General features: G+C 36.6%; 2 protein-coding genes across 51 annotated transcripts in view; both read left to right on the top strand.

Moving 5' to 3' along the window:
- The first annotated feature begins 547 nt into the window (after positions 1 to 547).
- On the top strand, positions 548 to 5,132 carry LOC103926746 (zinc finger CCCH domain-containing protein 67). Its single transcript, XM_009335614.3, has 6 exons — positions 548 to 1,290; positions 1,583 to 1,648; positions 2,178 to 2,297; positions 2,457 to 2,732; positions 4,281 to 4,553; positions 4,761 to 5,132. The coding sequence occupies exons 1-6, from the start codon at positions 631 to 633 to the stop codon at positions 4,971 to 4,973; spliced, it is 1,608 nt and encodes a 535-aa protein (XP_009333889.2). The 5' UTR covers positions 548 to 630; the 3' UTR covers positions 4,974 to 5,132.
- A 476-nt stretch (positions 5,133 to 5,608) lies between these two features.
- The window catches only part of LOC103926738 (myb-like protein X), a 29,070-nt gene continuing 6,729 nt past the window's right edge, over positions 5,609 to 27,949 (top strand). Inside the window, exons 1-14 of one of the 50 annotated variants that reach the window (XM_048589650.1) lie at positions 5,618 to 6,452; positions 6,864 to 6,935; positions 7,383 to 7,481; positions 7,998 to 8,066; positions 8,611 to 8,682; positions 9,218 to 9,286; positions 9,830 to 9,895; positions 10,434 to 10,505; positions 11,038 to 11,109; positions 11,645 to 11,713; positions 12,254 to 12,319; positions 23,101 to 23,169; positions 24,273 to 24,344; positions 24,876 to 24,947. In XM_048589650.1, the coding sequence (XP_048445607.1) occupies positions 5,958 to 6,452; positions 6,864 to 6,935; positions 7,383 to 7,481; positions 7,998 to 8,066; positions 8,611 to 8,682; positions 9,218 to 9,286; positions 9,830 to 9,895; positions 10,434 to 10,505; positions 11,038 to 11,109; positions 11,645 to 11,713; positions 12,254 to 12,319; positions 23,101 to 23,169; positions 24,273 to 24,344; positions 24,876 to 24,947 (1,434 nt within the window). In that variant the 5' untranslated portion in view covers positions 5,618 to 5,957. Of the gene's footprint in view, positions 6,453 to 6,863; positions 6,936 to 7,382; positions 7,482 to 7,997; positions 8,067 to 8,610; positions 8,683 to 9,217; positions 9,287 to 9,823; positions 9,896 to 10,433; positions 10,506 to 11,037; positions 11,110 to 11,641; positions 11,714 to 12,250; positions 12,320 to 21,421; positions 21,494 to 21,943; positions 22,043 to 22,490; positions 22,593 to 23,097; positions 23,170 to 24,272; positions 24,345 to 24,875; positions 24,948 to 27,949 lie in introns of all 50 variants that reach the window. The other 49 variants (XM_048589649.1, XM_048589653.1, XM_048589648.1 and 46 more) reach the window with 49 other exon arrangements.

Genomic DNA, 27,949 nt, shown 5'->3' with positions numbered 1-27,949 from the left:
GTGCTCATATGCTAGTATAGTATTAACATAAGAGAAATACATGCTGTAGAATTTTCTATTTTATTTATATTATAATATGTGTATTATTTTCTTTATTTGCATAACAAGGCCTTTTCTACAAGTGAAAATTGTCTGTTTTTCGTTTTTTAATCATGTACTTAGTTAGTTGAATACTTAAAATTATGGATCAAATCACATAACACAAATAAGATATCAGTTATACACCACCAAGTCATATTGTGCTAATTTATATGACATGAGTATATTGACATTTTGACAACTGTGCTGATAATACAATACTAAGTAAAAAAAACTTACGCACATCTTTGTATATTGGCACAAGAAGCCACAATACCAATATATGCCAATATCGTGTAAATTTCTCTCAAATAAAAATAATCAATCATATTATTCATTATTATTATAATACGTAAAATTATACACTAGATGACGTCAATTATTCTGTATGCACATTAAAAACTTATTAAAAAAAGAAAGAAAAAAAAAAATCCTCCAAAAGCGTTTTTCACGCACCAACGGACCAACTCCATTTTTACGTTCCTCTCGGTCAAAGATAGTCAGTTCATTTTCATATCTGAAAAATTTAGGGTTTTGAAATGTGGAGGGAGAATGGAACTCTCTGAAGCAACCTCTGTTGTTCCCCCAAATCCCGAAAACCCCTGCACCAACCACACTCATTCCGACCAGGGGTCTCTGCCTTCCTCCCCGGATCCCGATCCCACACCATCTGATCTAGATCATGCGGTCCTCGATGAGCTTCAGAAACTGGATTTGAAAGAGCCGGTGGAGGAGGGGGATGGAGAACCTGATGAGTTGCAGAAGCTGGATTCGACAGAGAAGGTGGAGGAGGACGGAGTTGGTGAGTTGCAGAAGGTGGATTTGAAGGAGGAGGAGGACGGAGCTGGTGAGTTGCAGAAGCTGGATTTGAAGGAGGAGGAGGGCGGGGAGGGAGTGGAAGAAGAAGAGAAGAGTTCCGGTGAGAGAGAGGTTGAGATTTTAAACGGAGAGGAAAATGAGAGGCAGAGTGAGCAGAGTTGTCATAGCGACGGAGGAGGCGGAGGAGAAGGATGGGGAGGAAATCAGGGGTGGGAGGAGGATGGAGGTGAGGTGGAGGAGAAGAAGGCGGAGGAAACTCAGGAAAGTAACAGAAGATATCAGTACCCGGTGAGGCCGGAAGCTGAAGACTGTTCGTATTATCTAAAGACCGGGTCTTGCAAATTTGGATCCAATTGCAAGTTTAATCACCCTGTTAGTAGGAAAACCAACCAGGTATACCTCTTTTCTTTCGATTATTCAGTTGAAAGATTGGATTTTTTTGTTTATATTTGCCCAGCCTCTGTTAGTTTCAGCTGAAATTCTGCAGCAAAGCCATTTATGTGTTTGCATTTGTACGGCTGTAGCTGAAAATGGTGTTCTTTTTGTTTACATACATTTTCAATGAGATTTTGCGTTAAAGAATGGTGATGGCGAACTCTGAGTGGCTTAGACTGTATGATTAGAACATTTCTGCTATTGGTTCTCACTTTCGGTTTACTGGTGTTTTGATTTGTTCATATTGAAGGTGCCTAGGGAAAGGGTCAAGGATAAGGATGAGTTGGCAGAGAATCCAAGCCAGACGGAATGCAAGGTTATTATTGTTGTGATTCTCTGAAATTTTTATAATTGAAGTTATGGTTTTTACTGAAATTATTTGATCAAAATGTCACAAATCAGTATATTATGTTTTAGTTCGTGTATTTGTTATCCTAGTGGTCATTGTTATGATGATGGGTTTTTTTCTGAGTCCGTTTGTCTAAAATATTAGGTTGGTATGCATAACCGAATAAAAAAGCTAAAATCTTCTATCTTGTAACTAGTACAGAATCCTGAAATCTTGAACTTTATTTGCCTATATCGTATGGGGAGGCAAGTGATCTGTTTTGATCAAACTATAGCAAGTTGGTAACTAGTCAGCAAATCTCCACCGGATGGGTTTTCATCAAATTGTATGCTTTTTTCACGACGTTCTCTTATTTCGTTTATAAAGTAATTACAAATATGCTTTCAGATGTCAGTAACAGTTCTTCCCTTTGTGCCTTATATTCAAATATCTGCAATGTGTATGGTGGTGGACTGGTAACAGTTTCATGATGTTACAACACTTGAGCTTGTTGCAGTATTACTTGAGGTCAGGGGGATGCAAGTATGGGACAGATTGCAGATACAGCCACAGCAAATTGAAACCTTCTGTAGCTCCAGTTCTTGAGCTTAATTTTTTGGGCCTGCCAATTCGACCGGTATACACTTTATACCTAAATTTCTAAGTTTTGAGAAATTAATATGTAATCACCATTTTCAAGGTTTTGTCTTAGCTTTTTATTTTTTATTTTTGGTTTTATAAAGCTATTATCATGTCTTGGTCAGTTTCTGTGAATATTTATGTTTACTTATTACAGGGTGAGAGAGAGTGTCCCTACTACATGCGAAATGGCTCCTGCAAGTATGCATCAAACTGCAGGTTTAACCACCCTGATCCTACAGCTATAGGAGGATCTGAGCCCCCATCTGGATTTGGCAAAGATGGTCCTGCATTGTTACAAATTGCATCACAATCAACAGTGGCACCGTGGTCTGCACCACGGCCATTGAATGAGGCTCCAATTTACACACCAATGATGATTCCACCACCTCAAGGGATTTCTTCTCAAAATTCAGAATGGAATGGTTATCCGGTACTTTTACTTAGCACTCCTTTTTTACAGTCTCATGTTTGAATAACTGTGATCACTTTGGTATACTAGTTAACAGTTTATGAGGGATAAGAGATCAAGATCTTTTTGTATGTTTAACTTGCTTATACTTTTTGGCCATGCTTTTTATTCATTTTTGGCTCATAAATCTAATAAGGGTTTTTATCTCAAATGGTTCCTGAAATTGAAAATCGATCAATGTAGTCCCTTTATTTGGGCGTCTCAAATCAATGTGGTCCTTCCGTCACAATTCCGTTAAAAATTCTGTTATGTGCTGATGTGGCACATAATTGGGTCCCACCAATCTAATTAAATAATATAAAAATATTTAACTAATAGAAAACAAGTTTTTAGTGTTATATAATTAAAAATTTAAAAATGAAAAAGAAAAAAAGAAGAAGATGATGAAGTAAATGAATAAATTGGGATTCAAGCTTCAAGCTTGTAGCTTTCTGGCTTGTTGTTCGTGCTGGATTCGATTGAAATGGAAAAATATTATTTATTTATTTAATTTTCTATAATTTCTAATCGTGTTGAATTGTGTGGCTTCAAATTGGCTTGGTTTTGAGGCGTTCGCTGGTATGGGATTGGGTAGTTTATGGAATCCCAAGTTTTCCAAGACTGTTTTTCCTTCTTCGTTCTATCTTTCTGTTTATGTTTTTTTTTGACTCGAAGATCTGCGAAGAGCTTTGCCTGTTGGATTGGCCAATCATTTGATGAACAAGCAGAATCTTATCGCAATATAAGAATGGCTTCTTATACTTTAGTTCGTTTCAGACTCCGACTCAGAAAGTGACGACGATTCGCACCTCCTTGTCGCCTTCCTGAAATCCATTCTCCAATCACTCCAGGACGTGGACTCGACCTAGCCCGACTAGACCCGGACCCGGTTCCAGCTCGACCACACTGGCACCTGCAAGGATATTGTCCACTGCGGTTACATGTGCGACAGGACAGAGTGGGGTGGGGTGGGGTGGGACTGTAGTGATTGCTCGAGTGGGACGGGAAGAAGAAGAATTGTTCATCTTTTTCTTCTTTTTTCTTTTTCATTTAAAATTTTTTAATTATATAAAACTAAAACTTGTTTTCTATTATTTAAATATTTTTATATTCACATGCTAATATTTAATTAGATTTGTGGGACCCAGTTATGTGTCACATCAACACATAACATAATTTTTAAAGGAATTTAGGCGGAAAGACCACATTGATTTGAGACATCCCAATTTCAGGGACTACATTGATTGATTTTCAATTTCAGGGACCATCTTGATAGGATGGATCAATTTCAGGGACCATTTGTCATAAAAACCCAACTAATAATTTGCTCATGCACAGATGCTATGAATTTTATCCTATGATCAGGACTTAAAGTTCCAAATAGTTTGACAAATTGCTGTCTGCAATAGTTGTAGTAATTTGTTTAGTTGATATTGCTGCGTACGAAGCTTGTTAATTGGCATCCGTATTAGTTTCTGATATCCCTAATATTAATTGTCATGCTAATTGTTTTTCTGTTTGCACCTTTAGGCTCCAGCATATGTACCAGAAAGGAGCATGCCTGCACGTCCACTATATATGATGAACAACTCAGTGACTGAAACCAACGTCTACAAACACTATCCACACCAGAATCAAGTTGAAGAGTTCCCAGAAAGACCTGGCCAACCTGATTGCAGTTATTTCTTAAGAACGGGAGATTGCAAGTTTAAATCTAATTGCAAATATCACCATCCAAAAACTCAGACCGCCGTAGCCCCCCTATTCACTGAACTCAGTGACAAAGGCCTACCGTTGAGACCAGTAAGCTCTTCTTTTGACCGTGTTTGGTAATGAGTTCCTGATTTCGGAATATGACCTTAGAAAGGGTTTTTTTTCACTTTGTTCCTGAATCATAAAGATTATTGACTAATTGTTGTCTCGCCTTCCCTCGATGATGAGGGCCTCTGTTTGATTACATGTTACATGATTGCATGTCATTGATCACACAAAATTTGTTTCAAAATCCAGGATCAGAACATTTGCACACATTACAGTCGCTTTGGCATTTGCAAATTTGGGCCAGCTTGTAAATTTGACCACCCGACACGTATATCATCTTCAACTACATCTGGTCCTGATCATCAACTTCCTTTCGGTGACTGGGCGACTACTAATGGGGTGGGAATAGCTGGGAGCAGACGTGGAACTGATGGTTCAAGTCAGCCGCAGCCCGTGCAATAAGTTATGCATGAATGCTTTCCTAGAGCACAGGATTCGCATCACCGAGGACATGTGTAATCTCTCTTTCGGTAAATTTAATCTTAGAAATGTATCAAACCTTTTCACGCGGATGACACGAACTTTTTAGTTGTGAATGAAACGTGTAAATGATTTCTTATCCATGTCACTTCACCGGAAAATACAAGTTTAGTCGGGGAATATCCTTTCAATTTCGTCGTCGTTGCCCATTCCCCGAGCATCTTCAAATGGCTTGGTTGTTGATGTCACTCCATGAATTTCTGCTGGCATCCTCTGTTGTGTATCGAACTTGTTGCGGCATTTGCGTTGTCTGTTTCATGTAACATTGATTAAACTTGCATATAAAACACCAGCGAAAAAGACGATCCCATAGTACAAAATAACATGTTTGTAGGTCACAGCACCACCAGAGGGGACCTGTGAAGTTAATGGTGAACTCAGGCCATATAAGTTAATGAATACGTCCATTGAGGTCATATTAGTCAAATTTTGCCCCAAAATAAAAACCTAGGATAATCAAAATGATAGAGTAAGCGGTGTATTCAGTTGAAATTTTGAAATATTTTGAGAGTTATAAAATAGCTCAAAGTTTATTGGTTTATGATTCAGTTGGGATTTTGATACATTTTGAAAGTTGTGAAGTAGCTCAAAGCTTTGTCCGTTCATAATTCCGTCGTATCGAAGTATGAGTTGTTTAGGACCGTATAGACACTGTAGCCAACGCATCCAAGTACATGAGTATCCGCTTTTCCACAGTAGGTTTGGAATCGAAAAGCAATCCAAACATGCCTCTGCTAGAAAAAGCCGACGACTGTGATTTAACCAGTCAAAACCCAGTTTCTACAATTAATCAACCAACTAAAACTCAATTTAATCCGTAATGATAATGTAGCTGCTAGTTGCAGGTTCAGAGCAAACCCAGCAACACAGTTTCAGCCGCCGTCCCCGCCAGCACAAAAACTACCAATGTTGCCAACGGGTGTTCAGCAACCGGTGTCATTTACAGAGTTGGTCGAAATTTATAGGTACTATCGATCCGGACTGCAATCGGAACTCCTTGAAGGCGTCGCCGTTCCCATAAATCCCATTAACAACAACCCCGTCGATGATCAAGGTGGTCATCCACAGTCTATTCCGTCTCCTGCGCCGTCCGATCTCGATCCTGAAATAGTTGATTTGATTCGGACACTCGATCCCGCCGTGATCGAATGGATTAGGAATCCCGACCCTGCCTTCCTCGATGAGATTCGGAAGAGTCGGGAATTGAGGTTGAAGGAAAAGGAGGAAAAAGAAGAAGGCAAGGAGAGAGAGACTCAAGAGGAAACTGAGAAGGAGAGAGAGAGCGAAAAGAGCGAAAGCGGCAGCGGGGGAGGAGGGAATGAGAACGGTGGTGAGGTGGTGAAGGAGGTTGTTGAGCAGAGTAGCACAAGTAAGCGCTCTCGGAGAAGGAAAAAAAGGCTGGTATATCACTCGTCTTTCGCATTTAGCAATTGCATATGTATGTTTAGGGTTGAAAGATTGAGGCTTTTCGTGTTTTCCGGCCTCACCTCTCATTGTTTGAGCTGAGAAATGCATGTATGCATGTGTTATAGTATAAAGAATGTGTTAATCGGTTAGTTTATTATGCCGTGACGATGATGTTTGTCAGCGGGATTGACTCGAAATGGAGACACATCATATTTGTTAAAGATGAAGATTTTCTTTCACATGCATCTTTGTAGTGAAATTTGTACGTGAAAAATGGGGACCTTGGGCCTGCATTTAGTGTTTGAGACAGTAATGCATCTGGCCTTGTATGATTGCATTAAGTATTTGTGTTGTTGGTGCTCACTTTGTGTTTCTTGGTGTTTTGAACTATATCATATTTATTAGATGAAGGTGTCCGAGGACAAGGCAATGCAGGGGGAAGAGTTGGCAGAGAAGCAAGACCAGACCGAAAGCAAGGTTATTATCTATCCGAATTCCGAAGTTCTGGTTTTCACAGCAAGTGCTTGGTTTTCATGTTTTACATCATTAAGTTTGTTTTGCTTTGCATATTTGGTCTCAAATAGTATCTTCACTTTTTGTATATAGCATTTGCATGTGTGTTTATGGTTGAATACAGACATTTCATGTTTTCTAGGCCCCAGCTCTCATTGTTTCAGCTGAGAAATGCATGCATGCATATGTTATAGTGTAAAGTATATGTTAATTGGTTAGTTTATTGTGCTGCCGTTGACTCGAAATGGAGGCATTTATCAGAATTGTTAGAGATGAAGTTTTTCTTTCACATGCATCTTTATGGTGAAATTTGTCCGCGAAACATCAGGACTTTGGATTAACAAAAAAAATTGGGACTTTGGGCCTGCATTTAGTGTTTGAAACGTTAATGCATCTGGCCTTGTATGATAGCAGGAAATGTTTGTTGGTGACTTTGTGTTGAAGGTGTCTAAGGACAAGGCAAAGCCGAGGGAAGAGTTGGCAGAAAAGCAAGACCAGACTGAAAGCAAGGTTATTATCTATTTGAGGTTATGATTTGACAGCAAATTGCTTGGTTTTCATGTTTTCTGTCATTATGTTTGTTTTTACTCTGCATATTTGGTTTCAAGTAGTATCTTAACTTTTTCTATTTAGCATTTGCATATGCATATTTATGGTTGGAAGATTGAGACTTTCCGTGTTTTCCCGGCCTTAGCTTTCATTGTTTCAGTTGAGAAATGAATGCATGCATATGTTATAGTCAGTTCGTTTAATATGCTGCGATGATGATCTTTGTTAGCAGAATTGACTTGAAATGTAGGCACATATCATATTTGTTAGAGGTGATGTTTTCTTTCATGTGCATATTTGTTCTGAAATTTGTACGTTAAAAATGGGGACTTTGAATTAACAAAAAAAAATGGGGACTTTGGGTATGCATTTAGCGTTTGAGACTTTAATGCATATGGCCTTGTATGATTGCAGGAAATATTTGTATTTTTTTTTGTGCTCACTTTGTGTTTCTTGGTGTTTTATCATATTTATCAGGAGGTGTCTAAGGACAAGGCAAAGCAGCGGGAAGAGTTGGTGGAGAAGCAAGTCCAGACCGAAAGCAAGGTTAATATCAATCCGAAGTTCTGGTTTTTAACTTTTTGCTGCAACTACTTGGTTTTCCTGCTTTACATCATTAAGATTGTTTTACTTTGCGTATTTGGTTTCATGTACTATCTTAACATTTTGTATTTAGCATTTGCATATGTATGTTTATGGTTGAAAGATTGAGACTATTCGTGTTTACCCAGCCTCAGCTCTGATTGGTTCAGCTAAGAAATGCATGTACGCATCTGTTATAGCGAAAAGAATGTGTTAATCGGTTCGTTTATTATGCCACGATGATGATTTTTCCAGCGGCATTGACTCAAAATGGAGGCGCATATCATATTTTTTGGAGATGATATTTCTCTTTCCCATGCATCTTCATGGTGAAGTTTGTACGTGAAAAGATTGGGATTTTTGATAAACAAAAAAAATTGAGACTTTGAGCCCGCATTTAGTGTTTGAGACATTAATGCATCCGGCCTATTATGATTGCAGGAAATATTTGTGTTGTTGATGCTCACTTTGTGTTTCTTGGTGTTTTGAACTTTATCTAATTTATTAGAAGAAGGTGTCAAAGGACAAGGCAAAGCAGAGGGAAGAGTTGTCAGTGAAGCAAGACCAGACCGAAAGCAAGGTTATTATCTATCCATAGTTCTGGTTTTCAATGCAACTGCTTTTAATGTTTTGCATCATTAAGTTTGTTTTACTTTGCATATATGATTTCAAGTAGTATCTTAACTTTTTGTATTTAGCATTTTCATATGTATGTTTATTGTTGAAAGATTGAGACTTTTCTTGTTTTCCCAACTTCAGCTCTCATTGTTTCAACTGAGAAATGCATGTATGCATGTGTTATGGTGTAAAGAATGTTATAACCGGTTAGTTTATTAAGCTGCGATCATGATCTTTGTCAGCAGAATTGACTTGAAATGGAGGCACATGTCATATTTGTTAGAGATGATGTTTTCATTCATAATTTCATATGCATCTTTTTGGTGAAAATTGTATGTGAAAATTTGGGACTTTGGAATAACAAAAAAATTTGGACTTTGGGCCACGATTTAGTATTTGAGATTTAATACATTTGGCCTTTATGATTGCGCGAAATATTTATTTTGTTGATGCTCCCCTTGTGTTTCTTGGTGTTTTGAACTTTATCTATTTAATAGAAGGTGTCTAAGGAGAAAGCAAAGCAGAGGGAAGAGTTTGCAGAGAAGCAAGACCAGACCGAAATCAAGGTTATTATCTATCCGAAGTTCTTTTTTACTGCAACTGCTTGGTTTTCATGTTTAACATCATTAAGTTAGTTTTACTTTACTTATATGGTTTCAAGTAGTATCTTAACTTTGTGCATTTAGCACTTGCATATGTATGTTTATGGTTGAAAGATTGAGACTTATTCGTGTTTTCCCGCCCTCAGCTCTCATTGTTTTAGCTGAGGAATGCATGAATGCATGTGTTATAGTGTAAAGAATGTGTTAATTGGTTGGTTTATTATGCACCGATTGATGATATTTGTCAGCAGGAATTGACTCAAAATGGAGGCACATATCATATTTGTAGAGATGATGTTTTTTATTCACATGCAACTTTTTTGGTGAAATTTGTACATGAAAAATTTGGACTTTGGATTAACAAAAAGAATCGGGACTTTGGGCCTGCATTTAGCGTTTGAGACATTAATGCTTATGGCCTTCTATGATTGCATAAATTATTTGTGTTTTTGGTGCGCATTTTGTGTTTCTTGGTATTTTGAACTTTATCATATTTTTTGGACGAAGGTGTCTAAGGACAAGGCAAAGCAGACGGAAGAGTTGGCAGAGAAGCAAGACCAGACCGAAAGCAAGGTCATTATCTATCCAAAGTTCTGGTTTTGAACTTTTTACTGCAACTGCTTGGTTTTCATGTTCTACATCATTGAGTTTGTTTTACTTCGCATATTTTGTTTCAAGTAGTATCTTAACTTTTTGTATTTAGCATTTGCATATGTATGTTTATGGTTGAAAGATTGAGACTTTTCGTGTGTAGCTCTCTTTGTTTCATGCTTTAGCTGAAAAGTGCATGTATGCATGTGTTATAGTGTAAAGAATGTGTTGATCAGTTAGTCTATTATGCCGTGATGATGATCTTTGTCAGCGAAATTGACTCAAAATGGAGGCACTATTTTTTGTTAGAGATGAAGTTTTTCTTTTACATGCATCTTTGTCGTGAAATTTGTACTTGAAAATTCGGGACTTTGGATTAACAAAAAAAATGGGGACTTTGGGCCTGCATTTAGCGTTTGCGAAATTAATGCATCTGGCCTTGTATGATTGCAGGAAATATTTGTGTTGTTGGTGCTCACTTTGTGTTTCTTTGTGTTTTGAACTTTATCATATTTATTAGAAGAAGCTGTCCAAGGACAAGGCAAAGCAGAAGGAAGAGTTGGCAGAGAGGCAAGACCAGACCGAAAGCAAGGTTCTTATCTATCTGATGTTCTGGTTTTTTACTGCAACTACTTGGTTTTCATGTTTAACATCATTAAGTTAGTTTTACTTTGCATATTTGGTTTCAAGTTGTATCTTAAATTTTTGTATTTAACCGTATGTATGTTTATGGTTGAATGATTGAGACTTTCCGTGTTTTCTGGGCTTCAATTCTCATTGTCTCAGCTGAGAAATGCATGTATGCATGTGCTATAGTGTAATTAAAGAATGTGTTAATCGTTAGTTTGTTATGCCGCGATGATGATTTTTGTTAGCGGAATTGGCTCGAAATGGAGGCACATATCATATTTGTTAAGAGATGATTTTTTTTCCTTTCACATGCTTGGTGAAATTTGTACATGAAAACTTCGGACCTTGGATTAAAAAAAAAAATGGGGACTTTGGGCCTGCATTTAGTGTTTGAGACATTAATGCTTATGGCCTTCTATGATTGCATGAAATATTTGTGTTTTCAGTGCTCATTTTGCGTTTCTTGGCATTTTGAACTTTATCATATTTATTAGATGAAGGTGTCTAAGGACAAGGCAAAGCAAAGGGAAGAGTTGGCAGAGAAGCAAGACCAGACTGAAAGCAAGGTAATTATCTATCCGAAGTTCTGGTTTTGAACTTTTAACTGCAACTGTTTGGTGTTCATGTTTTACATCATTAAGATCGTTTTACTTCGCCTATTTTGTTTCAAGTGGTTTCTTAACTTTTTGTATTTAGCATTTGCATATCTATGTTTGTGGTTGAAAGATTGAGATTTTTAGTGTTTTCCCGGCCTCAACTCTCAATTTTTCAGTCTTTAGCTGAGAAATGCATGTATGCATGTGTTATAGTGTAAAGAATGTGTTGATTGGTTTGTTTATTACGCTGTGTTGATGATCTTTGTCAGTGCAATTGACTCAAAAAATTGAAATGGAGGCACTTATCATATTGGTTAGAGATGACATTTTCTTTCACATGCATCTTTGTGGTGAAATTTGTACTTGAAAAATCAGTACTTTGGGTCTGCATTTAACGTTTTAGACATTAATGCATATGGCCTTGTATGATTGTAGGAAATATTTGTATTGTTGGTGCTCACTTTGTGTTTCTTGCTGTTTTGAACTTTATCATATTTATTAGAAGAAGGTGTCTAAGGACGAGGCAAAGCAGAGGGGAGAGTTGGCAGAGAAGCAAGGCCAGACCAAAAACAAGGTTATTATCTATCCGAAGTTCTGGTTTTGAACTTTTTACTGCAATTGCTTGGTTTTCATGTTTACATCATTAAGTTTGTTTTACTTTGCATATTTGGTTTCAAGTAGTATCTTAACTTTTTGTATTTAGCATTTGCATAAGTATGTTTATGGTTGAAGGATTGAGACTTTTCGTGTTTAGCTCTCTTTGTTTCGTGCTTTAGCTGAAAAATGCATGTATGCATGTGTTATAGTGTAAAGAATGTGTTAATTGGTTAGTTTATTATGCCGTGATGATGATCTTTGTCAGTGGAATTGACTCGAAATGAAGCAACTGTCATATTTGTTAGAGATGATGTTTTTGTTTCACATGCATCTTTGTGGTGAAATTTGTTCGTGAAAATTGGTACTTCGGATTAACTGAAAAATGGCAACTTTGGACCTGCATTTAGTTTTTGAAACATTAATGCATCTGGCCTTGTATGACTGGATGAAGTATTTGTGTTGTTGGTGCTCACTTTGTGTTTCTGGGTGTTTTCAACTTTATCATATTGTTTAGAAGGTGTCTAAGGACAAGGCAAAGCAAAGGGGAGAGTTGGCAGAGAAGCAAGGCCAGACCAAAAACAAGGTTATTATCTATCCGAAGTTCTGGTTTTGAACTTTTTACTGCAATTGCTTGGTTTTCATGTTTACATCATTAAGTTTATTTTACTTTGCATATTTGGTTTCAAGTAGTGTCTTAACTTTTTGTACTTAGCATTTGCATATGCATGTTTATGGTTGAAAGATTGAGACTTTTCGTGTTTATCTCTCTTTGTTTGATGCTTTAGCAGAAAAATGCATGTATGCATGTGTTATAGTGTAAAGAATGTGTTAATCGGTTAATTTATTATGCCGTGATGATGATCTTTGTCAGTGGAATTTACTCGAAATGAAGCACTAGTCATATTTGTTAGAGCTGATGTTTTTCTTTCACATGCATCTCTGTGGTGAAATTTGTACGTGAATATTGGTACTTTGGATTAACTGAAAAATGGTGACTTTGGACCTGCATTTAGTGTTTGGAACATTAATGCATCGGGCCTTGTATGACTGGATGAAAGATTTGTGTTGTTGGTGCTCACTTTGTGTTTCTTGGTGTTTTCAACTATATTATATTTGTTTAGATGGTGTCTACGGACAAGGCAAAGCAGAGTGAAGAGTTGACAGAGAAGCAAGACCAGACCGGAAGCAAGATTATTATCTGTCCGAAGTTCTGGTTTTGAACTTCAATTGCTTGGTTTTCATGCCTTACATCCTTAAGTTTTCTTTTACTTTGCATATTTGGTCTCACGTAGTATCTTAACTCTTTCTGTTTTGAGTGACGATGGGGCTTCTCATATGGTTTATCTGAAAGCTAGTAGGTTAGCATGCACAACTGAACATGATCAACTCATAGGCGACGTATCTTAAACCTTTTATCTTGTAGCTGACTATAGAACGATGAGGGTCTTGAACGTGATCAACTTATAGTCAATGTGTTTTCATGACAATTTTATGGTGTTACATTACAATCACATATTCCTTTTTATACAGGATTACAATTAATTTTTAAATTGTGAATGACATTTCTTTCCCTTTGTACCCTACTATTCAAATCTGTGCAATGTGCATGGCGGCCTAGTAACAGTTTCATGATGTTTATATAACACTTGAGCTTGTTGCAGTATTGCCCAGGACAATGTAAAGGGGAACCCTCTGTAGCTCCAGCTCTGGAACTTAACTTTTTGGGCCTGCCAATTCGTCCGGTATAAACTCTCGGTTTTATCTGCAAAAATATGAGGAATGAATATCTAAGATTTTGTCTTTGCTATTTTCTTAGTCTGTTGGAGCTACTATCAAGTGTCCATGTATTCGCTGAATAATTATTTTAACGTATTACAGGGGATGGCAGATTGTTTGCACTATATGCAAACTGGCACTTGCAGGTATGAAAACAGCTGCTTGTTTAATCACCCTGATCCTACACCTTTAGAAGAATCTCGCCCACAATCCACTTATGAATCTCATGGGATTCATTCCGAAACTGCAGAATGGAATGATGTCATCACTCCGGTATTATAGTCTTATGTTTATTTACCTCTCATGATTTTGATGTTCGAATTACCATTTTTTTAGGGATAATAGTCGGATTTTTCGTGTTTTGACTTCTTTCTTTTCCTTCTCATGCCCTTTGAACATCTGGAAGTATGGCTGGGACTGATGCTACAATTCCGCAACAGCATGAGTTATAAGTTTTGCATGAAACGCCAGCTAGAGGAGTTAATCGTTTTGTTATTTTTAACTTGGAAATGTTCAAACCTTGTCACCCAGCTGCCAGCGGTCTTTCGGATGTAAGAACTTAATTGAAGCCGGAAAATGTAAATCATTTCGTATTTGAAGTGATTTTACTAGAATATACAGGTTAAATTTGGGGAGTATCCTCTCAACTTTGCTTTGTGGTTATGGTCTCTTCCCAATAATCTTTGATTTGCTTGTTGGATAATCCTACCTACAGAAGTGATTGTGTTAACTATTGACCTCCAAACCAAACAAACCCCAACAAAGGGGTAGAATTGCTGGACGAATTCAAACATTTTGTTTTTTGAACCAAGTTAGTGTCTACATAGAGATTATTTGATCCTCTCATCGCGACGAATAATTCGACGGGACAAAAAAATTTGATGATCCTCGACGACAATGAGCAAAACAAACGAGAGTGCACGAAGAATTTATGAGGTTTGAAAAAAAAAACTTGTGCATGTGCCTCCTCCTGAAGTGAATTTGTCAAACCTTCTCATTTGATGTGGAGAATTAGATTTGATAATTTGCTATTTTAAGATATGGTGAAGTAAGAAATGAAGGTCGTTGTGAATGATTCTTCATCTGGGGACGGGATTAGAAGGGATAAGTTATAAGAGATGTTGGTATCCTACCATTTTGTGGGGGGTCGAAAATGATATGTTTTCTTCACTCTGCACTTCATCTTCTACCTTTTAACTTGGACAAAACTTCTTTGTTTCTTCCGTCCTTCAACATGCTGGAATTTACTGTGTTACCAAATCAAATCCAATCTTAGGCACCAAGTGAGCTCTCGGACTTGGGGAGTGGGATGATCAGATTGATACAAGGTAAGGTCCTGTAACAAGCCAGAAGCAACTGCTGCAAACCTAAATAAAGTGACATACTTGTGCCCAATTATTTAACTGAGAACCGCACAATATATATATATATACATACATACATACATACATACATATATATATATATATATATATATATATATATATATATATATATATATAGACAGACATAGGGGAATATGAGCATGAGTATGAGTATGAATATGTGAATTAAGTTATTTGATTCAAGATTAAATATGAAGTCCTTATTGGGAGTGCATTTGTAATCCATGTCATGCTGAAACACTGTGTGTTGAATTGGTTGTCTATATGGATTTTAATAGGGGAATCATTTGTAGGACTTGGCTAGGATTATGATATACATACATACATATATATATACATACATATATATATATATATATATATATATATATATATATATATATATATATAAAGTGACCTTTGCTCTCACAGTTACCGTGCTCTATTCTTTTGAAATAAGACCTATTATTAGTAACGAGCAAACTCATTACTGAAGAGAGAAGAAGGTGCACTTCTGGTTTGCTGCAGAAACAAGTCATGGCAGGCTCTTCGAATTCATCTACAGGTAATGTGTTTGTTATATGTTCAAAGGTTTATGAACGTGGTTTTGTGTTTGAACTTCTGTGATTCATATTATATGTTTATGGGAATATGTTTATGTTAACATGTGGTATCAGAGCCTAGACTACATGCTATGAATTCAGTCTTGAAATTGAGTGGTTCGTAAGTTAAAAAAAATAAATAAAAAAAAAAAAAAAAAAAAAAAAAGATCCAAATTAGTTCAAGGAAATTTAACATTATGTGATATTATTGATTGAAGTTTCTTTGTAAAGGACTAACTACTCGCAATTAAGATTACTATTATCTTCATATCCTGCAAAATTCTCATCTGCAGCATGCATGAGACACTTGAGAACTGACTATTGTAGCATATCTTATTGTGATCTTCTAAGTTCTCGATGAATCAGTCATTCTATGTATGATTGTCAACTATGTGTTGATAAGTCTGTATGTATGAATCATTGATATAAGTTTTGATATGCGAACTGCAAAAGGAAATCACGAACCTAGTTGGTTCATGATTGTGATTTCATCTGCAGTGTCTGCAATATCCTTGAAGACTTTGAACTTGGCAAATATCCCAATTATCATTGGAGGGAGTAACTACAGAAAATGGAGGAGAGAAATTGGATTATTATTGACAATCAATGAGTATGACATTGTCATTGATACTCCAAGACCAATGATCACATATCAGAGTACTAGAGCTGAGAAGACTGATCATGGAAGGTGGACAAGAGCTGACAAAGTGGCACTTTCTATCCTGGAGAGTGGTATGACTGATACAGTTCGTGGAGGCATTAAGAAGCATGATTTAGCAACTAATTACTTGAAGGCTATTGAGAAAAAATTCAAAGAGGCATAGAAAGCAAAGATCAACCAATATATGTCACTGCTAACAACTTACAAAATTGATAATTCTGGTTCAATCATGGACCATAGTATGAAAATGATTGACGCTGCAAAGAAGTTGAATTCAATGGATGTTAGCATTGGAGAAAAGCAGTTGGTTTTCATGATTCTTCAAGCTCTCCCATTCAAGTACTCTCAACTAGAGGTGTCTTATAATACACAAGACAAGAGTTAGGATGTAGATGAGTTAATTGCACAGTGTGTTCAAGAAGAGACTTGCCAAAGGCAATAAAAAGGCAAAAAGGCAGGAACTTTGTGCAAGGAGGAAAAGGGAAGAAATCATACCATGCTGGAAATAATTCAGGTAAGAACTTCAAGAACTCTAGGAATTCTGATAAGATTGGTATTTCTGCTAAAATATTTGAATCTTCCAAAGGGTTTAACAATCTTAAACCTAAAGTTAAGCTTAATGTTTTTTTTTCTTGCAAAACTCGAGGTCATTTAAGAAAAGATTGTGAATTATTTAAGGACTATTTGAAAGCTAATGGGAAATAAATAGTTAATGTATGTGTAGAGTCGAACTTAATTGAGATTCCTTTTAACTTATGGTGGTTTGATACTGACGGCACAATTCACATAAATAATTCACTGCATGGTTTTGAAAAACAAAAGGATGCTAGTTTTAACTATTTTAATGTTTTGTGGGGGAAGGGACAAATGTTACAGTTAAAGTTGTTGGAACAATTGGTTAAAACTAAATTCTAGGTTTATTTTGCAATTGAATGATGTGCTTTATGTTCCAAAGATGAGAAGAAATTTGATCTCAGCCTCTAAACTTGTGAAAAATGGTTTTTCCTTCCTAGGTGATGATGAATGTTTACAACTTTTTCAAAAGAACCATCTTAATTCCACTTTAGGGACAGCTAGCTTAGTTGAAATCTTATGGCAGTTGGAGTGTAGTGTGGTCTTTAATGAACATCATGCACTAAATACAAGCATTAAGAGAATGTTAAACATTGGCACTTCTTACATTCTTTGGCACAAGAGATTAGGTCATATATCAAAAGAATCACTAAACTATCAAAAGCAAACTTGATTCATTCACTTGATTTCGAAACTACAACTGAATGTGTGGATTGTTTTAAAGGAAAGCTAACTAATTTTCGAAATTCTGAAGCCAAAAGAAGTAAAAATTTACTTAAGATTATTCACACTGGTGTTTGTGGTCCTTTCCCAACTAAAACAATTTGTGGAAACGGTTACTTTGTTAATTTCATTGATGATTTTTCGTTTATACATTTTTAATGAGTGAAAAGTCATATGTTCTTAAATGTTTCACAATCTTTAAGACTGAGGTAGAAAAGCAGTTAAACAAATCCTATTGTTAGATTGGATAGGGGTGGATAATATTTTGGTAGGTACACAGAGTTTGGACAACAGAAGGGTCCTTTTGCACTTTACCCTGAATCACAAGGAATTGTGGCTCAATACACAATTCCTGGCACACCACAACAAAATGGAGTATCAAAAAGAAGAAACGGGACATTGATTGGCATGGTGAGAAGCATGAAGTTAAGGTCTAAGTTGCCTAGTTTCTTATGGGGTGAGACTCTGAAGACTGCTAACTATATACTAAATCGAGTCCCTAGCAAATTAGTATCAACCACTCCTTTTGAAGTCTAGTATGGTAGAATGCCAAGTTTTGGTCACTTCCATATTTAGGGATGTAAGGTAGAGGCTAGGTTCTATAATTCGGAGGAAAGGAAACTAGATCTAAGGACTAAGTCTTGTTATTTCATAGGTTACTTAGAAAAATCAAAGGGGTTTAAGTTCTATTGTGCATTGGCTCACACCAGAATCAAGGAAACCCATAATGCAAGGTTTTTTGAAGATCAAGATGTCTTAGATTTTACCGTTGAGAACTTTATATTTGAGGAACTTGAACAACCATCAATTGAAGCATCTTCAAGTGAACATTGCCCAATTTTGGTGTACTCTCAAGCCAATGATCAACACATTGAGTCTGATCATTCTAATGAAATAGTTGAAGTGATGGAGCAATAAGAAGTAACTGAAATCAGGCATGAATCGAGTCAGCAAGCTATTGAATTGGTTGATAATGCTTCAACAAGTTGCACAACAAATTGACAATATTCAAGTTCAACCTGAAATCAGAAGATCCACAAGAACTAGGGCTGGGTTCGTTTGGCAAACCGTGCCAAATTCCTTGTGCCCCATACCAGCCACATATACATAATTACCGAAAATCAGTTTACTGCTAGCCAACTGTCTTCTTGTAGTTGCCAAAAATCGATTTAGCCTAAATTATTGGCTGGTTCGGTTGGTAAATGGCACAACCGATGGTTTCCACTTCTTCCTCGCTATCTTCCTGTTCCAATGGCTTATTTTGATTTTCAAATTGGCGTGGTTGTTCGGTTGCATTGTGTGGTTCATTTTGGGTTAATCCATGTTGTGCACCAACAGTTGATGGGCTAAACTCCATCATCCTAAACATAAGCAACGCATATACATTCAAAATCATATATATATATATATATATATATGTACGTGTATATATAGTATCAGTAATCATCATGCTATCAATTTTGTTAACAATATTTTCTATATTTATTATGGCATGAATCATATGCATATACATATATTTTTTAAATCCTAAAACTAAGGAGTCAACAGTCAAGCATGTAAAAAATACCTAAAATATCTAAATAGAAAAAAAAAAAATATATATATATATATATATATATATATTGGTAGGTATGGCATACCGCTGGCATACAAAATTAATTACCAAAGTCATGCCATTAATTATCGGTTCCGTAAAATGCCAACCGATTATGAAAAAATACCAAAACTATACCATACCATTATGAGCCGACCGGTATGGTTCGGTCAGTAAATCAGTTTATGGAAAAATTTTCCACCCCTAACAAGAACAAGAAAACTTGCAATTACAAGTGATTTTTTTTTATTATCTTCAAGAAACTGACTATAATATTGGAGACATTGATGATCTAATAACTTATTCATAGGCCATAAAGAGTTCACAGTCAAGTTTGCGGAACAATGCAATGAAGGAGGAGCTGGACTCATTGTACAAGAATCAGGTTTGGGTGTTAGTGGAGCCAAGGACTAGTCTATAAGGTGTAAATGGGTGTACAAGACTAAGAGGGATGCACATGGACAAATTGAGAGGTATAAAGCTCGGTTGGTTGCTAAAGGGTTTGCTCAGAGAGAAGGTATTGACTATAATGATACATTTTCACTAGTGTCTTCCAAAGATTCAATGCGAATTATTATGGCAATCACTGCCCACTTTGATCTTGAGTTACATCAGATGGATGTAAAAACAGCATTCCTCAATGGTGATCTTCAAGAAGACATTTACATAGTACAACCCCCTGGATTTATTGAAAGGGGGAAGGAGAATATGGTCTGTAAATTAAAGAAATCAATCTATGGTCTCAAGTAAGCTTCCAAACAATGATACTTAAAGTTTGATCAAGTGGTTACATCTAATGATTTTGTTAAGAACAAACTCGATGATTGCAAGTTTGGATCCAATTGCAAGTTTAATCACCCTGTTAGAATGAAAACCAACCAGGTATACCTCTTTTATTTCGAGTGGCTTAGACTGTATGATTAGAACATTTTTGCTATTAGTTCTTATTAAGAGCTCCACACCATTAGTTAGATGATTAGTTAAAATGATTGTACAAGTATAAGTCAGTAATATAGTTAGTAAGTTTATTAGTATTTGATTAGAGTAATTAGGCTTTTTCTTATAAAAATAAAATTATGTAATCTTTCTTTGAGATTTTGAAACATTTTAAGAGTTATAAAATATCTCAAAGCTTCATAAGTTTAAGATTCAGTTGAGATTTTGAAACATTTTGAAAGTTGTAAAGTAGCGCAAAGCTTTATCGGTTTATGATTCCTTCGTATCGAAGTAAGAGGTGTTTAGGTAGAGGCACTGTAGCTAGTGGGTCTAAGTACAAGAATGTCCGCTTTTCCAAAGTAGCGTTGGAATCGAAAAGCAATCCAAACATGCCTCTGCTAGATAAAGCCGACGACTTTGATTTAACCAGTCAAAACCCAGTTTCTACAATTAAGCAACCAACTAAAACTCAATTTAATCCGTAATGATAATGTAGCTGCTAGTTGCAAGTTCACAGCAAACCCAGCATCCCAGTTTCAGCCGCCGACCCCGCCGTCCCTGCCAGCACAAAAACTATCAATGTTGCCAACGGCTGGTCGAACTTTATAGGTACTTTCGAACCGGACGGCAATCGGAACTCCCTGAAGGCGTCGCCGTTTCCCTAAATCCCATGGACAACAACCGCATCGATGATCAAAGTGATCATCCACCGTCTATTCCGTCTCCTGCGCCGTCCTATCTCGATCCTAAAAGCCTTGAATTGATTCGGACACTCAACCCCGCCGTGATCGAATGGATGAGGAATCTCGACCCTGCCTTCCTTGATGAGATTCGGAAGATTCAGGAATTGAGTTTGAAGGAAAAGGAGGAAAAAGAAGAAGGCAAGGAGAGAGAGACTCAAGAGGAATCTGAGAAGGAGAGACAGAGCGAAAAGAGCGAAAGCGGCAGCGGAGGAGGAGGGAATGAGAGCGGTGGTGAGGTGGTGAAGGAGGTTGTTGAGGAGAGTAGCACAAGGAATCACTCTTGGAGAAGGAATAACAAGCTGGTATATCACTCGTCTTTCGCATTTAGCAATTGCATATGTATGTTTAGGGTAGAAAGATTGAGGCTTTTCGTGTTTTCCGGCCTCACCTGTCATTGTTTGAGCTGAGAAATGCATGTCTGCATGTGTTATAGCATTAAGAATGTGTTAATCGGTTAGTTTATTATGCCGTGACGATGATGTTTGTCAGCGCGATTGACTCGAAATGGAGACACATCATATTTGTTAAAGATGAAGATTTTCTTTCACATGCTTCTTTGCAGTGAAATTTGTACTTGAAAAATCGGGACTTTGGGCCTGCATTTAGTGTTTGAGACATTAATGCATCTGGCCTTGTATGATTGCATTAAGTATTTGTGTTGTTGGTGCTCACTTTGTGTTTCTTGGTGTTTTGAACTATATCATATTTATTAGATGAAGGTGTCCAAGGACAAGGCAATGCAGGGGGAAGAGTTGGCAGAGAAGCAAGACCAGACTGAAAGCAAGGTTATTATTTATCCGAATTCCGAAGTTATGATTTCACAGCAAGTGCTTGGTTTTCATATTTTACGTCAATAAGTTTGTTTTGCTTTGCATATTTGGTTTCAAGTAGTATCTTAACATTTTGTATATAGCATTTGCATGTCTGTTTATGGTTGAAAGAGAGACATTTCATGTTTTCTAGGCCCCAGCTCTCATTGTTTCAGCTGAGAAATGCATGCATGCATATGTTATAGTGTAAAGTATGTGTTAATTGGTTAGTTTATTATGCTGCCGTTGACTTGAAATGGAGGCATTTATCAGAATTGTTAGAGATGAAGTTTTTCTTTCACATGATTCTTCATGGTGAAATTTGTCCGCGAAACATCAGGACTTTGGATTAACAAAAAAAATTGGGACTTTGGGCCTGCATTTAGTGTTTGTAACATTAATGCATCTGGCCTTGTATGATAGCAGGAAATATTTGTTGGTGATCACTTTTTGTTGAAGGTGTCTAAGGACAAGGCAAAGCCGAGGGAAAAGTTGGCAGAAAAGCAAGACCAGACCGAAAGCAAGGTTATTATCTATCCGAGGTTATGATTTTACAACAAATTGCTTGGTTTTCATGTTTTACGTCATTATGTTTGTTTTTACTTTGCATATTTGGTTTCAAGTAGTATCTTAACTTTTTGTATTTAGCATTTGCATATCTATGTTTATGGTTGGAAGATTGAGACTTTCCGTGCTTTCCCGGCCTCAGCTCTCATTGTTTCAGCTGAGAAATGCATGCATGCATATGTTATAGTGTAAAGTATGTGTTAATCGGTTAGTTTATTATGCTGCCGTTGACTCAAAATAGAGGCATTTATCATAATTGTTAGAGATGAAGTTTTTCTTTCACATGCATCTTTGTGGTGAAATTTGTACGTGAAACATCAGGATTTTGGATTAACAAAAAAAAAATTAGGACTTTGGGCCTGCATTTAGTGTTTGAAACATTAATGCATCTGGCCTTGTATGATAGCAGGAAATATTTGTTGGTGATCACCTTGTGTTGGAGGTGTCTAAGGACAAGGCAAAGCCGAGGGAAGGGTTGGCAGAAAAGCAAGACCAGACCGAAAACAAGGTTATTATCTATTCGAAGTTATGATTTTACAACAATTGCTTGGTTTTCATGTTTTACTTTGCATATTTGGTTTCAAGTAGTATCTTAACTTTTTGTAATTAGCATTTGCATATGCATGTTTATGGTTGAAAGATCGAGACTTTCCGTGTTTTCCAGGCCTCAGCTTTTCATTGTTTCAGCTGAGAAATGCATGTATGCATGTGTTATAGTCAGTTTATTTCGCTGCGATGATGATCTTTGTTAGTAGAATTGACTTGAAATGTAGGCAAATATCATATTTGTTGGAGCTGATGTTTTCTTTCACGTGCATATTTGTTCTGAAATTTGTACGTTAAAAATCGGGACTTTGAATTAACAAAAAAAATGGGGACTTTGGACGTACATTTAGCGTTTGAGACGTTAATGCATATGGCCTTGTATGATTGCAGGAAATATTTGTTTTTTTTTTTTTTTTTTGTGCTCACTTTGTGTTTCTTGGTGTTTTCAACTTTATCATATTTATTAGAAGAAGGTGTCTAAGGACAAGGCAAAGCAGCGGGAAGAGTTGGTAGAGAAGCAAGTCCAGACCGAAAGCAAGGTTAATATCAATCCGAAGTTCTGGTTTTTAACTTTTTGCTGCAACTACTTGGTTTTCCTGCTTTACATCATTAAGATTGTTTTACTTTGCATATTTGGTTTCATGTACTATCTTAACATTTTGTATTTAGCATTTGCATATGTATGTTTATGGTTGAAAGATTGAGACTATTCGTGTTTACCCGGCCTCAGCTCTGATTGGTTCAGCTAAGAAATGCATGTATGCATCTGTTATAGCGTAAAGAATGTGTTAATCGGTTCGTTTATTATGCCGCGATGATGATTTTTCCAGCGGCATTGACTTAAAATGGAGGCGCATATCATATTTTTTGGAGATGATATTTCTCTTTAACATGCATCTTCGTGGTGAAGTTTGTACGTGAAAAAATGGGGATTTTTTATTAACAAAAAAATTGAGACTTTGAGCCTGCATTTAGTGTTTGAGACATTAATGCATCCGGCCTTATATGATTGCAGGAAATAATGTTTTAAAAGGCTCACCTCAGGGCGCATCTAGGCGCCCTGTGAGGCTGGGCTTGAGGGTTGACGCCTCTGTTTTGAGGGAGTGGGCGGAAGGCGCTGGAAGGTGTCGCCGGAGCCGCTAGGCGCACCTCAGGGGATTTTTTATTTTTTATTTTTTATTTTTATTTTTTAATACTCCCAAACCCAAATTTTGGGTAGGGTTTTAACTGCCTCATACCTCTTCCTTGCACTATCATCTCTCTGCCTTGTTCTCTGATTTTTATTTTTTATATAAAGGATGTGTATGCCGTCTACGTGCATTGTTATATGTGTGCTCATTGTGCTTTTCATCCTCTATCTTATATATATAATATATGTATATATATGTGTGTATATGTATTTATAATATATGTGTGTGCTCAGGGTGATTATTGATTAATAATCTTCTTCTTTTTTAATATAATATATGTGTATGCTCAGTGTATATATTAAAAAATTTAGGTCTCGTGAGGCTTCGCCTCATGCCTAGGCTGGGCTATCCCTCGGACGCCTCACCCACGCCTCGCGCTTTTAATACTATAGTTGTGTTGTTGATGCTCACTTTGTGTTTCTTGGTGTTTTGAACTTTGTCAAATTTATTAGAAGAAGGTGTCTAAGGACAAGGCAAAGCAGAGGGAAGAGTTGGCAGTGAAGCAAGACCAGACCGAAAGCAAGGTTATTATCTATCCGTAGTTCTGGTTTTCAATGCAACTACTTTAAATGTTTTACATCATTAAGTTTGTTTGACTTTGCATATATGATTTCAAGTAGTATCTTAACTTGTTGTATTTAGCATTTTCGTATGTATGTTTATTGTTGAAAGATTGAGACTTTTCTTATTTTCCCGACTTCAGCTCTCATTGTTTCAACTGAGAAATGCATGTATGCATGTGCTATAGTGTAATTAAAGAATTTGTTAATCGTTAGTTTGTTATGCCGCAATGATGATTTTTGTCAGCGGAATTGGCTCGAAATGGAGGCACATATCATATTTGTTAGAGATGATTTTTTTTCCTTTCACATGCTTGGTGAAATTTGTACATGAAAACTTTGGACTTTGGATTAACAAAAAAGATAGGAACCTTGGGCCTGCATTTAGCGTTTGAGACATTAATGCTTATGGCCTTCTATGATTGCATGAAATATTTGTGTTTTTGGTGCTCATTTTGTGTTGCTTGGTATTTTGAACTTTATCATATTTATTAGACGAAGGTGTCTAAGGACAAGGCAAAGCAGAGGGAAGAGTTGGCAGAGAAGCAAGACCAGACCAAAAGCAAGGTCATTATCTATCCGAAGTTCTGGTTTTGAACTTTTAACTGCAACTGTTTGGTTTTCGTGTTTTACATCATTCAGATCGTTTTACTTCGCATATTTTGTTTCAAGTGGTATCTTAACTTTTTGTATTTAGCATTTGCATATCTATGTTTATGGTTGAAAGATTGAGACTTTTTGTGTTTTCCCGGCCTCAGCTCTCAATTTTTCAGGCTTTAGCTGAGAAATGCATGTATGCATGTGTTATAGTGTAAAGAATGTGTTGATTGGTTTGTTTATTATGCCGTGATGATGATCTTTGTCAGTGCAATTGACTCGAAAAATCGAAATGGAGGCACTTATCATATTTGTTAGAGATGACGTTTTCTTTCACATGTATCTTTATGGTGAAATTTGTACATGAAAAATGGCAACTTTGGACCTGCATTTAGTGTTTGAAACATTAATGCATCTGGCCTTGTATGACTGGATGAAATATTTGTGTTGTTGGTGCTCACTTTGTGTTTCTTGGTGCTTTGAACTTTAAAATATTTATTAGAAGGTGTCTAAGGACAAGGCAAAACAGAGGAGAGAGTTGGCAGAGAAGCAAGGCCAGACCAAAAACAAGGTTAGTATCTATCTGAAGTTCTGGTTTTGAACTTTTTACTGCAATTGCTTGGTTTTCATGCTTACATCATCAAGTTTGTTTTACTTTGCATATTTGGTTTCAATTAGTATCTTAACTTTTTGTATTTAGCATTTGCATATGTATGTTTATGGTTGAAAGATTGAGACTTTTCGTGTTTAGCTCTCTTCTTTTCATGCTTTAGCTGAAAAATGCATGTCTGCATGTGTTATAGTGTAAAGAATGTGTTAATCGGTTAGTTTATTATGCCATGATGATGATGATCTTTGTCAGTGGAATTGACTCGAAATGAAGCACTTGTCATATTTGTTAGAGATGATGTTTTTCTTTCGCACGCATCTTTGTGGTGACATTTGTACGTGAAAATTGGTACTTCGGATTAACTGAAAAATCGCGACTTTGGACCTGCATTTAGTGTTTGAAACATTAATGCATCTGGCCTTGTATGACTGGATGAAATATTTGTGCTGTTGGTGCTCACTTTGTGTTTCTTGGTGTTTTCAACTTTATCATATTGTTTAGAAGGTGTCTACGTACAAGGCAAAGCAGAGTGAAGAGTTGACAGAGAAGCAAGACCAGACCGGAAGCAAGATTTTTGTTTATCCGAAGTTCTGGTTTTTACTTCAATTGCTTGGTTTTCATGCTTTACATCCTTAAGTTTTGTTTTACTTTGCATATTTGGTTTCATTTAATATCTTAACTCTTTCTGTTTTGAGTGACGATGGGGCTTCTCATATGGTTTATCTGAAAGCTAGTAGGTTAGCGTGCACAACTGAACATGATCAACTCATAGGCGACGTATCTTAAACCTTTTATCTTGTAGCTAACTATAGAACGATGAGGGTCTTGAATGCGATCAACTTATAGTCGATGTGTTGTCATGACAATTGTATGGTGTTACATTACAATCACACATTCCTTTTTATACGGGATTACGATTAATTTTTAAATTGTGAATGACATTTCTTTCCCTTTGTACCCTCCTATTCAAATCTGTGCAATGTGCACGGCGGCCTAGTAACAGTTTCATGATGTTAATATAACACTTGAGCTTGTTGCAGTATTGCCCAGGACGACGTAAAGGGGAACCCTCCGTAGCTCCGGCTCTGGAACTTAACTTTGTGGGCCTGCCAATTCGTCCGGTATAAACTCTTTTGATCTGCAAAAATATGAGGAATGAATATCTAAGATTTTGTCTTTGCTATTTTTTTAGGTCTGGTTTGGTACTGAGGTGATTCTGAAAAAAGCTGGTATCAAAAAAAGCTGGGAGCTGTTTTTGTGTTTGGTAAACATTCAGCTTCAACTTTTTTTCACAGTTTTGGGTGAAAAAAAGCCAAAAACAAGAAGTTGCAAAACCCAGCTTTGAAAAACCGGCTTTTTTTCACGTCTGTTTTACATAAAAGTTTACCAAACACTATAATACTGCTTTTATTTTTCAAAAGTACTTTTACATAAAAGTTTACCAAACAAGTTTACCAAACACTATAATACTGCTTTTTTTTTTTCAAAAGCATTTTTACAAAAAAGTTTACCAAACACTCTGCAGCTTATTCTCAAAGCACAGCAGAAGCAGCTTTTTTTCAAAGCACAGCAATACCAAATCAAACCTTAGTCTGTTGGAGCTACTATCAAGTGTCCATATGTTTGCTGAATAATTATTTTAACGTATTACAGGGGAAGAAAGATTGTCGGCACTATATGCGAACTGTCACTTGCAAGTATGGAAACAGCTGCTTGTTTAATCACCCTGATCCTACACCTGCCAAGGAATCTCGCCCACAATCCGCTTATGAATCTCATGGGATTCATTCCGAAACTACAGAATGGAATGATGTCATCACTCCGGTATTATAGTCTTGGGTTTACCGTTTATTTACCTCTCATGATTTTGATGTACGAATTACCATTTGTTTTCGTGTTTTGACTTCTTTCTTTTCCTTTTCATGCCCTTTGAACATCTGGAAGTATGGCTGGGACTGATGCTACAATTCCGCAACAGCCTGAGTTATAAGTTTTGCATGAAACGCGGGCTAGAGGAGTTAATCGTTTTCTTATTTTTGACTTGGAAATGTATCAAACCTTGTCACCCAGCTGCCAGCGGTCTTTCGGATGTAAGAAGTTAATTGAAGCCGGAAAATGTAAATCATTTCGTAGTTGAAGTGATTTTACTAGAAAATACAGGTTAAATTTGGGGAGTATCCTCTCAACTTTGCCTTGTGGTTATGGTCTCTTCCCAATTATCTTTGATTTGCTTGTGGATAATCCTACCTACAGAAGTGATTGTGTTAACTATTGACCTCCAAACCAACCAAACAAACCCCAACAATGGGGAAGAATTGCTGGATGAACTCGAACATTTTGTTTTTTGAGCCAAGTTAGTGTC

The sequence above is a fragment of a genome, unplaced genomic scaffold (genome assembly GCF_019419815.1).
Source record: "Pyrus x bretschneideri cultivar Hongxiangsu unplaced genomic scaffold, Pyrus_bretschneideri_v1 Contig3, whole genome shotgun sequence".
Taxonomy (NCBI): domain Eukaryota; kingdom Viridiplantae; phylum Streptophyta; class Magnoliopsida; order Rosales; family Rosaceae; genus Pyrus; species Pyrus x bretschneideri.
Note: the sequence above shows the minus strand (reverse complement) of the source record. Positions and strands in the feature narration are given on the sequence as shown.

Coding starts and splice junctions, on each gene's coding strand:
- LOC103926746 (XM_009335614.3), top strand. CDS start 631: ATGGAACTCTCTGAAGCAACCTCTGTTGTTCCCCCAAATCCCGAAAAC. Junction 1,649..2,177: donor CAAGCCAGACGGAATGCAAG/GTTATTATTGTT, acceptor AGCTTGTTGCAG/TATTACTTGAGGTCAGGGGG. Junction 2,733..4,280: donor CAGAATGGAATGGTTATCCG/GTACTTTTACTT, acceptor TTGCACCTTTAG/GCTCCAGCATATGTACCAGA.